At 46.7% G+C, this 12,500-nt stretch overlaps 1 protein-coding gene across 1 annotated transcript in view; it reads right to left on the bottom strand.

The window, feature by feature from the left end:
- kif13ba (kinesin family member 13Ba) overlaps window positions 1-12,500 on the bottom strand; it is an 81,150-nt gene that overhangs the window by 28,411 nt on the left and 40,239 nt on the right. The window contains 11 exon segments of the mRNA XM_042071820.1: window positions 2,308-2,584; window positions 4,217-4,401; window positions 4,931-5,017; window positions 5,728-5,858; window positions 9,055-9,081; window positions 9,083-9,124; window positions 9,126-9,175; window positions 9,178-9,190; window positions 9,766-9,824; window positions 9,827-9,875; window positions 10,325-10,537. Of these exon segments, the coding sequence (XP_041927754.1) occupies window positions 2,308-2,584; window positions 4,217-4,401; window positions 4,931-5,017; window positions 5,728-5,858; window positions 9,055-9,081; window positions 9,083-9,124; window positions 9,126-9,175; window positions 9,178-9,190; window positions 9,766-9,824; window positions 9,827-9,875; window positions 10,325-10,537 (1,133 nt within the window).

The following is a 12,500-nucleotide window of genomic DNA, read 5'->3' as shown; positions in this document are numbered from 1 at the left end:
GCAATCCAACTCAATCCAAGACTGACATTCCACTGGACTGACATTGCCTCCCTTGTGATCGTGCTCAGCTGGCATGCTATGGCTGCGCTACACTAATGTAGCACATGATCTTCCTCCACACAGCAGCTTAACCAGCTTAGCCCAGCATGGTGTGGTGAGGTGATGTGACCATTAGCTTTACCCCTTCACAGAGGTGCTGCCCGCTAACTGTGAAGGCCTTTCAACCCTACGTGACCAGACGGAACTCCAATGGCAGAACGCTACCAGCTACTGAAGTGGAGTCTGCCGGGAGGCTTGAAAGCAAAGGAACACACCCAGGCTGACATTGTTAGCCTAGCTTAGCTGAATTCACTGGAAGTGGGTTGGACCAGTTAGCATATAGCTAGCCTATAACTAAAAGGAAACTTCCAGTGAATTATGCTAAGCTAGGCTAACAGTGACGTGTTATTGCACGCACAGAGAAGAGAAGGATACCTATCTAAACATAGACGTCAAATGATTTTATTTCCCAAAATGTTGGTGTGTTCTTTTAAGAGGGGTCTGCCCTGCAGCTCTGACTGATAACGCTGTGGTCTGTGCTGCTCTTAGGGGTGTGGACATGTTTAGCAGGACTTGTTTACTTTGTGACTCAGACTTCAGTTAAGCTGCCCTCTCCTCACCCCTGGTGTTCTGGTGCGAGCCAGCTTGACTCGGGTGTTCTACATCACGAGGTCACGAGGCCGGCTGGCATCTTGCCCAACGCCCCCCCATCCCAGCTCAGCTCAGCGGTCCTCAACCTCCCATACAGGTGACGGAGCTCCACTCTCGCAGTCTAGCCCAGTAATCCTGTAATCCTCAGCACACCTATGGAACCTATATGTCCTCCAGTCCAGCTCCGTCCTCCTTGCCTGGTCACTTTGTACCAGCGCGATGAGGTGCCACTGTAGTAATGCTGCTTTCCAGATGTCTCGTAAATCATCGTACACTCACCCGTACAACATGTACCAATGAGTGGCTTTAGGAACGTCTTTCTCTCGAGCCACGAGGGGCATTAGCAGGAGGCTAGTAATTGTTATTGTTTTGTGCTACATGTAGCCTCTAGCTAAACGGCTGGAAAACAAATTGTTACATTGTATTGCAGGCACAGCAAGACCGTGCAATGCATGAATTGGTGACCGGATTGAAGCAGCAATGTAATCTAGTGTGTAAGAGCATTACATCAACTTTAACATGACCAACACAGTAGGCCTACATACGCAAAAAAATACATGTCAGCTCATCTCAACTATGGGCGCAGCCATGTTTGTTGTAAGGTCGTACGTCCACCTTGGGGTACCCTCAAGTACTCCGAGGTAAAGTGGGCGTGCCTGCCCAAAATGCCGCAAGAAAGCTGGGTAATTAACACTTTCCAACTCGGGCGGCGGATTTACGAGACATCTCGAAAGCAGCATTAATTCCACCCAGTAATGCACCTGCACCTGTCTTACTGCTCTTCAACCCACCCACTACTAGTGTGCCAAAGAACTACAAAACCCCACCCACTGCTAGTGTGCCAAAGAACTACAAAACCACACCCACTGCTCGTGTGTTAAAGAACTACAAAACCCCACCCACTGCTAGTGTGCCAAAGAACTACAAAACCACACCCACTGCTAGTGTGCCAAAGAACTACAAAACCACACCCACTGCTAGTGTGCCAAAGAAAATCAAAACCACTTCTGTAGTCCAGCAGCTCTGTAGTCCAGTAGTAGTGAGCAGTCCCTAGCTACCCTCTCCTCTGTGCCAGTCTGAGTTTGCCCAAAAATCCTGTCATCCTCAAAACACCTCTCCGCACCCAAAGGTACAACTACTGTAGGCCACATGCTCTGCGTGTGACACACCACCTCCAGTCCAGTGATCCAGCACACTCCTCACCCACCACTACTTGGTGTGCTGATGCTTCACCTCTACACTGAATAATCCCTCCCAGCCTTGCTCTACTTCTGTGGACTAGCTTGGGGTCTACTAGCATCCTTAAGTAGGCTACCTACACGGACACACTTCTACAGCCCGGCCGTGTAATCCAGTAGTCCCCAGCTCACCTCTCCTCTGCCTCCTGAACACTGGTATGATGAGGTCATACCAGCGTGACCCTAGTGCCGCTGACCCAGTGACCCGCTACTTGAGACGTGCCCGGAGTGCCCAAATCACCTCTTCCTCCTGACACTGGTATGATGAGGTCACGATGAGGTCATAGGTCATGATGAGGTCACACTAGCATGACCCAGTGACCGCGCTACCTGACCCAGTGACCCGCTACTTGAGACGTGCCGGGAGTGCCCAACTCACCTCTCCTCGCTCCACTGTCGCAGCCTCTGCTGGGCGCTGGCGGACGTCGACCCGACGCTGAGGCGCTCCCAGCTGCGGTACTGCGCGCCCTGGGCGTGCTGCGAGGGCGGCGCCTGTGAGAGCGTCTGCGAGCCGCCCGTGCTCTGTCGGTCGGGGTGCAGCCGCTTGCGCAGCTGCTGCAGCTCCTGCTCGTACATGAGACGCTGCCGCTCGAGCGCTGACCGCTTCTCCTCCTCGTGCTGACGCTCCAGGCTCTGCAGCACTGCCTGCATGGGGTCTGACACACACACACACACACACACACACACTCTCTTAGTATCCTAAATGTTTCATCATAGTCGTCATTATAGTCATGTGTAGAAGTATTAGCAGTAATGGCAATAGGTGACGACAGTAGTTGTAGCAAAAGTATCAATAATGAATATATCAGTCCTAATCATAATCGTCTTCATAACAGCTCTGTATTGGTGTGGGGACATGGAGCCTTTTTATATGACGATATATCATAGTCGTCATTATCGTCATGTGTAGAAGTATTAGCAGTAATGGCAATAGGTGACAGTAGCTGTGGTAGCAGCAGTAGCAATAACGGCAACGGTGAAGGAGAAGCAATGTTATCAGTGACATTATAGGAAAAATGGTGCTTGTAGTTGTAGCAAAAGTATCAATAATGAGTATCAGTCATAATCATAATCGTACTCATAACAGCTCTGTATTGGCGCGTGGATATGGAGCCTTTTTAAGATTATACACAAATTGTGAAGACCTGCTAAAATTTAGCAGATCTTGACTAAAGTGGCAAAAGTTTCAGGATAAGCAGCTTTGAAATAAAGCGCCTCCAGTCTCTAATTTGAGACGGATAAAGCCATTAGTAGTGGTTATTAGCTGGTCACTTGTCGGGAATGATCACACATTCTTTGGCTATTCTATCCACAAATAAGGCCATGAGAGGATTAGAATCTCATCCTTTATTAGCCTGAAATGTGAAGGGTGTGCAACTTCACTGTATTAGCGTAGTGAAGGGGAACTGAAGCCTCAGGAGAACAGTAGCAGTGCCAAACCCACTCCTGTCTCTGAGCATAGGAACGAACAACTGACTGGGGAATGTAGATGTAGGACACGCTGGTGAGGTCACATCCTATGTTCTATAGGATGTGAATAAACATTCTGCTGAAGAAATCGGCTGGAACGCAAGGGGAAAGCTTTGCCTGGTGTATCTTTGGACGTAGGGACAAGTGGATGACGTTAAACAAGCGGAGCGACTGTGTATCACACAAATAACACCTCAGGCCTTAATTTGAATGAGTGGAAAAGTTCAACGTTTTAAGTCTAAATGAAGATAATTTCAACTAGGCAAAATCTATTGGCTAATTTAACACCACAGGCAAGACTTTAGCCACATGGACGAGTCAGCTCAATGCATCCCCATGCCACATGATGATGCCTATAATTCACACATGAGAATGTTGCCTGTTAATAGACTTTGCTAGCCTTTTTTAAAATTAGGACCCCCAGAGGTTAACATCACATTTGTGGGGCATTTGTAGACAAGGAGTTGAACATCAAAACTGTGCGTCATGACATTAGAGTGGCTGAGTGATGAATCTCGCGGGACAATGTTGCAAACACTGTTGCAGCTCGGGTGTCTTCATAATGAGCTCAGCCTGAGCAGCTGAAGCTCTCTAAAGTATTAAATATGAGTCTTTGCACTAGTCCCATACAAATTGCTAACATTACTGCTAGTGTTACATCTTAGCAGCAGGTGTTTCATCTTTAGATTGTTATCCATAGAAGAAGTTTAGGTTAAATTGTTGGTATTAGCTGCGCGCACACACACACACACACACACACACACACACACACACACACACACACACACACACACACACTTCCCTGTGGCTCATCTCACCGTTGCTGCTGAGCGCCTTCATCATGACCTCGGTCTGGGCGAACTCGTAACTGAAGCTGACCTCGCTGGACACCTCGCTGGCCGAGTCGCCGTCGCCGTCCAGCTGCTCGTTGCTGGTGCTGGTCTTCATGTTGCCCTCACCCTCTTCCTCCTCGCCCCGCGAACGGCGCTTAGGGAGGTTTATCCTGAGAGAGGGAGGGAGACAGAGAGAGAGAGAGAGAGAGAGAGAGAGAGAGAGAGAGAGAGAGAGAGGGAGAGAGGGAAAGAGAGAGGAAGCGAAAAATAATTGAACATGGGACACATAACAAAAAGGAGAAGAGAGAAGAACAACAACACAGGAACAGAAAAAGAACAGATGTGAAATGACATGAAATGAAATGTGATAATTAGAGGGAAAAGAGAAGAGAGAGAGAGAGAGAGAAAGAGAGAGAGAGAGAGAGATGGATAGAAAAGGAGTGTTCATATGTAAATTATTCACAGGACTAGAGATGATGCTGATAATGTTGAACTTTGGCTGGCGGACCCCAAAGCCATCTATTTATATTACAATAATAATGTACTAATGTCAAACTTAATGCTTTGTATTTATATTACAATAATAATACACTCAAACTTAATGCATTGTGAAAACACTCAGACACTCAAAATCAGACACGAATAGCCCCCTAGGCAGATATATCAACTGGAAATTAATGAAGCCTCTAATGGGCTTACCTGAAGAAGTGGTTGTTGCCCCACAGGATGCGGTCGCCATGGTGAAGCTGCTGCTGGCTGGTTACCGGGGAACCATTGACACACGTTCTAAAGAGACAGGACAATTGAGAGTGGTGAGAACAGGAGACAATGGAACTCAAAAGCCTCACGCAGAGGGCTCTTACCTAACATAGCCTTTCATAGAGCCCTGAGGAGATCTAGAGATAAAGAGATCTTGAATCTCCCCTGGGGATTAATAAAGTATCTATCTATCTAGAGATGGAGGCTCTGCCATTAAGTTAACATTTTCTCATTTCTCATTGCAACATTCACTTGAGTAAAATACCCTAGTACTTAGTATGACAACAGTTTGCTTAGCAACGACCTAAACTCTCCGAGTTGACTAAAAAGTGTGAGCACTTACTCCACTAAATAATAGCACCCTTGACATGAAAATCTACCTTGAGACCTCATAGCAACTCCACAACATAGAAACACTCTCAAAGACTTCAGATGGGGATCTGCGTTGGGTAAAACGTTGAGCATGTCATCATGCTCTAGAACTGTTTCATTCATCAAGATGATATGATTACATATGGGGGTGGGGGGGGGGGGGGGGGTGGTGGTGCACCAGCCAGTTTTGATTATTATATTTCAGGCCCATGTCTGCTCACAGATACAGGCCAGAGAAGGGAGAAGGCACTATCAGATCCTTGGGCAGTGATTAACCACTAGAGATTCTCCCCCGGGGAGCTAATGCTGTTAGGGTGCGGAGAGGGGGGGGGGGGGTGACTGTGGTGAGGATGGCGTTTGCGTACCGCGAGTTGCGGTAGGGTGTGAGAAGCACGCTTCCGTCCGACGTGATGTTGATGACACAGTGTTCCGCCTGGATGCCCATCCCACAGAGCTGGATGTCCTGCGAATCGGCCGAACCCACCTTAGTGTGCTCCTACAGTCAGTTACACACACACACACACAAACACAGGGAGAGAGTGCATAATATATTTACTTTAGCATGGTCTTAAACACACAGACAGCACATTAACTGCTTCAGCGCATGTACACAAAATAAGGCTTGCCTATGATTTATGATGAAAGCACAATTCTTCCATACTACACAAATCACACATCAAGATAAGCCTGATGGAGATATGCCCATATTTACACACACACACACACACACACATACACACACACACACACGCATGCCACAAACCTCTACTTTCCGAGACAAATCTGCCTTAGATGACTGGCCTACTCTCATTCACCTCCCAGACACACAAACACACACATGCGCACACACACACACAGCGAGCCCGTCAAGACAATAAGCGCTTTCAGACATACGTGTAAGACCGGAGGTTCTGCCGATGTTAAACGGTGGGGCCGTATATCTGAACGACATAACCGGTCATGTGAAAGTCCGAATTCACCCGGTGTTTATACTACTCCCCCCCCTAGTATTTCCTCCGGACATTATGTAAATGTGCTGTGTCTGAATGAAGCGTAGGACATGCGGTTAAGATCACACCTAGTGAGAGGGCGTGTTGGTGACGTTTCTTTCGTGCGTCCATGTGGTTAGATCTGACTTAAATGCCAGTGTTATGATGGAGTGGCATAATGCTGTCCAGAAAATCTCCGACCTGGAAAGATGCAGACATCACGGAGCTACTGTCCATGAGGGCATACAACATTTTGATAGAACACATGAAGGGAACGGCAAGAGACGTTGTAGCCTACAACTGCATGGCAAACGAAATCAAAAGACTGAATCACCATAAGCAGAAGGCGCTGAAAAGGCAGTAGCCTACAGCGACGTCGTTGACGACAATAACAGGAGTATTTAATAAATTGTTAGCCAACATGGTTTTCTGTTCATTGATACCTCGCTGAGCTCGCTGATATTTGTTGAGCATATATGCCTAGAGAAAATGAAAACAAAGAAAAGCCAACTTTGCAACAAGCTCCTTACGTAAAAGCAATAGACACATGGGGAGAGGATGCTTTTGGAAAAAATAAACCATGAAAAAACGAACAACTTCACTGTTATGTTAGTATTTTGTTTATTGCTTAAAAACGTTGTATGATGGCCTTGCAGTCTTGAGTTAGCCTACTGAATTGGCTGGTAGCCTACCATAAAGTTTCTGCATGCTCTCTCTCCAACGCAAACCAGATGTGGGGTTCTATAGCCAAGTAATTCTGGTACATAACGTTGAAACAGATAAATGTGTTTATTCGAAGCACACATACAAATACCGTTTGCTTACTTGACTAGCCTACTTCAAGTATTAGCCTACGCACAATAGATTTGTCTTCTTTAGCCTACATAATGCATAGGCTACACGTTGTAAACAAAAAGCAGCTGTGACAGGCAGCGGCCGCATATATTCTGCGTCATATCTCGCATCTTGTGAACTCTACAAGCCCCCACCCCTCACTCGACAACCACACGGAGATTCTGTAATGTGCGTGTATGTCGTTCACACATACGTCCGTATAAGGTCAGTATTAGGTCCGCAGGTTAGCATCATATCTGAATCATCCGAAGGGTAGGACCTCCGTTTGACAAACCTCCGCATGTACTCCGGAGGTTATATCTGAAAGCGCTTAATATCAGCCAGAGCTGACCACCCACAGACTGGGGGCAAAGAGCGAGGCAGGTCTTTAAGATAAGAACCCCCCCCCCCCCCCCCTCGGTAACCCATTCCAGTCAGCCAGACAGCCAGCGCCTGCAACAACACACACTCTCACATCCAACCCAGGGCTGTGCAATTAATCCACTTGTGCTAGCTTGAAATTACGCAATTATGAAAATTGTGCAATTAATCCACACGTGTTAACTTTAATTATACAAATAATTGTAATATCAATATTGACCAAAAACAATAACCCCCCCCCAACACACACACACACACACACACACAGAGACACAGGTCTGATCACTTGGATATCCTTCAAGGGGGTAAGACTAACTGGATCAGCTCTCATAAGTGGGCTGAGACTGAGGGTATGGTCCTCCACAGCACATCCACACATGCAGCCCGAGTAGAGCAAAGCCTCTCCTGTTATACTCAGGAAGTCCACTTTTAGAAAGTTCTCAGGGAGGAAAGTTTGTGCAAGGGATTTAATGTAAAGCCAGTGGAAAAAAAAACAGCTTCAGAGTGTGTGTGTGTGTGCGTGTGTGTGTGTGTGTGTGGCACAGTAAAGGCCAGTCCGATCCAGCGCACACGTGGCTCGGATTTGAAAAAGATCAGAACGTCATGTCAACACACTTGGGCCTAGTAGTCTCAGGGGCACGGATGGCTTAGAGCGCCAGACTACGAACACAATCACACACTAACTACAGCAGGACGCAGGAGCACAGCTAGTGCAGTTTACACTGCAAGACATCTGTGTGTGTGAGGGTGAGTGTGTGTGGTGTGAGAGAGAGAGAGAGAGAGAGAGAGAGAGAGAGAGAGAGAGAGAGAGAGAGAGAGAGAGAGAGAGAGAGAGAGAGAGAGAGAGAGAGAGAGAGAGAGAGAGAGAGAGAGAGATGGGGAGAGAGAGAGAGAGAGAGAGAGAGAGAGAAGAGAGAGAGAGATAAGGGGAGAAAGAAAGAAAGAGAGATGGGGAGCGATAGAAAGAGAAAGAGAGCAATGGAGAGAGTGATAAACAATGACAGATTGTGAATGAGCTTTGCAAGCTTATCTGTGTGAATTTGCATGTGAATAAACATACGCGTGTATGTGTGTGTGAGAGTGTGAGAGAGAGAGTGGGGAGAGATAGTGAAATACTGTAAGTTTATGAGTATGTGTGAATTTGCATATGAATGTATGTAAGTGTGTGTGCATGCGGCGGGTTAGAGAGAGAGGGAGAGGGGGAGAGAGAGAGAGAGAGAGAGAGAGAGGAGAGAGAGAGAGAGAGAGAGAGAGAGAGAGAGAGAGAGATATTGTAAGTTTATGAGACTTGTGAGATTATGAGTATGTGTGAATTTGCATATGAAATATATGCAGGTGTGTGTGTGTGTGTGTGAGTGTGTGAGTGAGTGAGTGTGTGAGTGAGTGAGTGAGTGAGTGGGGAAATAGTGATATTGTAAGTTTATGAGTTGTGAAAATACGAGTATGTGTGATTTTGCATGTGAGTGTGTGTGTGACAGGTGGTGGTACCTTCAGGTAGTAGACAAGCAGCTCGTTGGAGGGCGGGGTCAGCGTTGAGGTTGACCAGGAAGCACTTGTCCCTCTCCAACGCGGATACCAGAGGACTGCAGCGAGATGCCCAGACTCTCAGCTGACGCTGACGCTCCTGTGGACCACACACACACACACACACAAACATGCACACAATAGATATGAAAAACACACACATAAAAACTCATTCACACAAGCACAAGCGCGTACACACACACCCATGACAAACAAGCACAATACCACTTAGACAAGCATACACAGAAACACACCACACACACACACACACGCACGCACACACCAACTAACAAAGACACACGCTGACCAACAGATACACACACCATTCACAGATGGCCAGGGCCACACCCAGTCACCCACAGAGGGGAAACTCTGTCAACACTGACTCACAGCCTACTGAAGCAGCCTTTTCTCAGCAAAGCTTTACTTTAACTGCACACCACACACACACACACACACACACACAAATGTAGAGCAATATGTATGTGGATACTTTAGTTCTGTGATGTATGAGACGATCTCTGCATGGGATTGTGCTATTTTTAGTGTGTGTAGATATGAATATGTTTGTGTACTCATGCGTTTGAGTATTGAAATGTTTTCTATTTAAGAGTGATATCATGTGTGAGTCATATGGGAATATGTGTGTGTGTGTGTGTGTGTGTGTGTGTGTACCTGAGCGATCTCTTCTGTCTTTCTTAGTTTCTCCTCCCAGGTGACGGTCATCTCCTGATCAGCTTCTCCGACTCCTCCAGCCTGTCCTTCAGCTCCGGGGCTTTAAGGGACTACACACACACACACACACACACACACACAGACACCAGACACATAGACACACACACACACACACACAGACTCATAAGCAAAAACATACACACACATAAAAAAACAGCACTCTACACTGCTCATTACAATTTCATGAATCTTGTAATTGTGTGCAAATTGGTAAAAAGTCCCCTTCACACATCACTCATCATCAACTCTAAAAGTTCAAAAAGCTTGTTCCTCAAATTGAGCTGACAAGTATGTGTGTGTGTGCATATTCATCCCCATCCCGTGTGTGTGTGTGTGTGTGTGTGTGTGTGTGCATATTCATCCCCCATCCCGTGTGTGTGTGTGTGTGTGTGTGTGCATATTCATCCCCATCCCGTGTGTGTGTGTGTGTGTGTGTGTGTGTGTGTGTGTGTGTGTGTGTGTGCGGTCTGTGCGTGTGTGTGTGTGTGTGTGTGTGTACCTCAGCCTGGGTGAGCTGGACTCGGAGCTTCTCCACCTCTTCTCGGAGTTCTCGTATGATGCGTGCGTTGGGGTCCTCGTTGACCACGGCGTGGTTGACGATGCTCTTGGCGCGGTCGGCGTAACGAAGAGTCGACAGCGTCTCGTCGTAGTTGTCTGCTGCCGGACTCACCGTGGCAACCATCGCCGTGCGACTGTTGCCACCCAGACTATCCTGCAGAGGCAGACGAGAGGGAAGGAAAGACTTTCACACCGCCAGACAGAGAGAACACACACATACACACAGGTACGCGACTAGGAGGAGCGCGGCTGTACGCAAGATATGGGTGTATGGGTATATGAGCTATGGGTGTATGGGTATATGGGTTATGGGTGTATGGGTATATGGGTTATGGGTGTATGGGTATATGAGCTATGGGTGTATGGGTATATGAGCTATGGGTGTATGGGTAAATGGGTTATGGGTATATGAGCTATGGGTGTATGGGTTATGGGTGTATGGGTATATGAGTCATGGGTGTATGGGTATATGAGTCATGGGTGTATGGGTATATGAGATATGGGTGTATGGGGTATATGAGCTATGGGTGTATGGGTTATGGGTGTATGGGTATATGAGTCATGGGTGTATGGGTATAAGAGTCATGGGTGTATGGGTATATGAGATATGGGAGTATGGGTATATGAGCTATGGGTGTATGGGTTATGGGTGTATGGGTATATGAGTTATGGGTGTATGGGTATATGGGTTATGGGTGTATGGGTATATGAGCTATGGGTATATGGGTTGTGGGTGTATGGGTATATGAGCTATGGGTGTATAGGTATAGGGGTACCAGATACAGATACAGCACTCAAAAAGAAGATACAGCACTCAAAAAATCCTCCATAGTAATGCATGGGGTTAGTCAGTTGTCTACAAATATCACAACCCTTCCGCGGCAAAACGTTGACGTGAATACATTGAGCCAATCATGTGGTGTGTTGTAAAATACATTGAGCCAATCATGTGGTGTGCTGTGAAGACATCGTGCCAATCATCTGTTGTGATCTCACTGCTGGAGCAAGATTGGTGTCGTGAAGCCTTACGCACACGCATTTCTGCCGAAATAGATGCACGATAAGTGCCCAAAAAGTTTTGCAATATGGCCGCCGAGTGGAGTGGAGGTTCTTGCCTGAAAAGGACTTTGGTCCTAGCTCGAGTTGCTGCAGCCAGCAGCTAAGGCAGCCATGTTCATGCTCCCAGTGTGTAGCGCTGTAGCTGTAGCAACTCGAGCTAGGTAAAAACCGATTGTTTCAGTTTTGTTCATACCGACAGTACTCGGTGACGTTGAGAAATGGAGATCTATGTGAAAAATCACCGGAGTTCTCCTTTAAGTTTGAGCAGTAGTTGATTTTCAAAGTTAGTTGCACTCATCCTTGCGTCGCTTTGCAGTGAACAGTAATCCAGCACAACTGAAAAGCCCCTCACAGGCAGCTGAGGCAGGCAGGCCAATGTGAGTTGCAGAGAGTTTTTTTTATATTTGGAAATGAGCGGAAGGTTCAGCAGATTAAAGGGCGTCGAACTGGGGGGGAGAGTGGGAAGTATAGGGCCCCAATGGAGGAGAGGGCCCTTGAAAAGTGGAATACGGGGGGCACAACATTTTCACCAGGCATTAGTAATAACTCAGGTAATCCACACATAAAAAATCCAAACAACTCCATAAGTAGTCATGTGTAATGAAGTGGAATAACACAGGGAAAAAGTATTGAACAAGCTAAGAAAAAGCACTAAGGCAAGGAAAGGAAGGAACGAGCTGGAATCTGTAAGTAGTTGGAGTAGTTATCCTTTCTATCTGTGCAAATTAATATAAGCTTGGTTAGTAGCCTACATATTGATGGGCTATAAAAAGGTTTTTCATTACCAAGGTGTCACACAAGAAACATTTCATGATGGATAAAAGCAAAAAGCTCTCCCAAGACCCTTTGCAACCTTATTGTTTCAAAACATATCAATGAAACTGGTTACAGATGCATTTCAAACTTCAGAATCTTCAGTAAGCAGCATGGGAGCCATTATCTGCAAGTGAAAGAAACATCACTGCATCATCAACCGGCCATGCAGGATCTCCTCGCAATATTTCTGACCAGGGAGTCAGAAGGATAGTCAATTCCAAGAGCCAAGGACCACTCGGAGA

The sequence above is a fragment of the Alosa sapidissima genome, chromosome 19 (assembly GCF_018492685.1).
Source record: "Alosa sapidissima isolate fAloSap1 chromosome 19, fAloSap1.pri, whole genome shotgun sequence".
NCBI lineage: Eukaryota > Metazoa > Chordata > Actinopteri > Clupeiformes > Clupeidae > Alosa > Alosa sapidissima.
The sequence above is the reverse complement of the archived record's forward strand: the minus strand, read 5'-3'. Positions and strand labels throughout refer to the sequence as shown.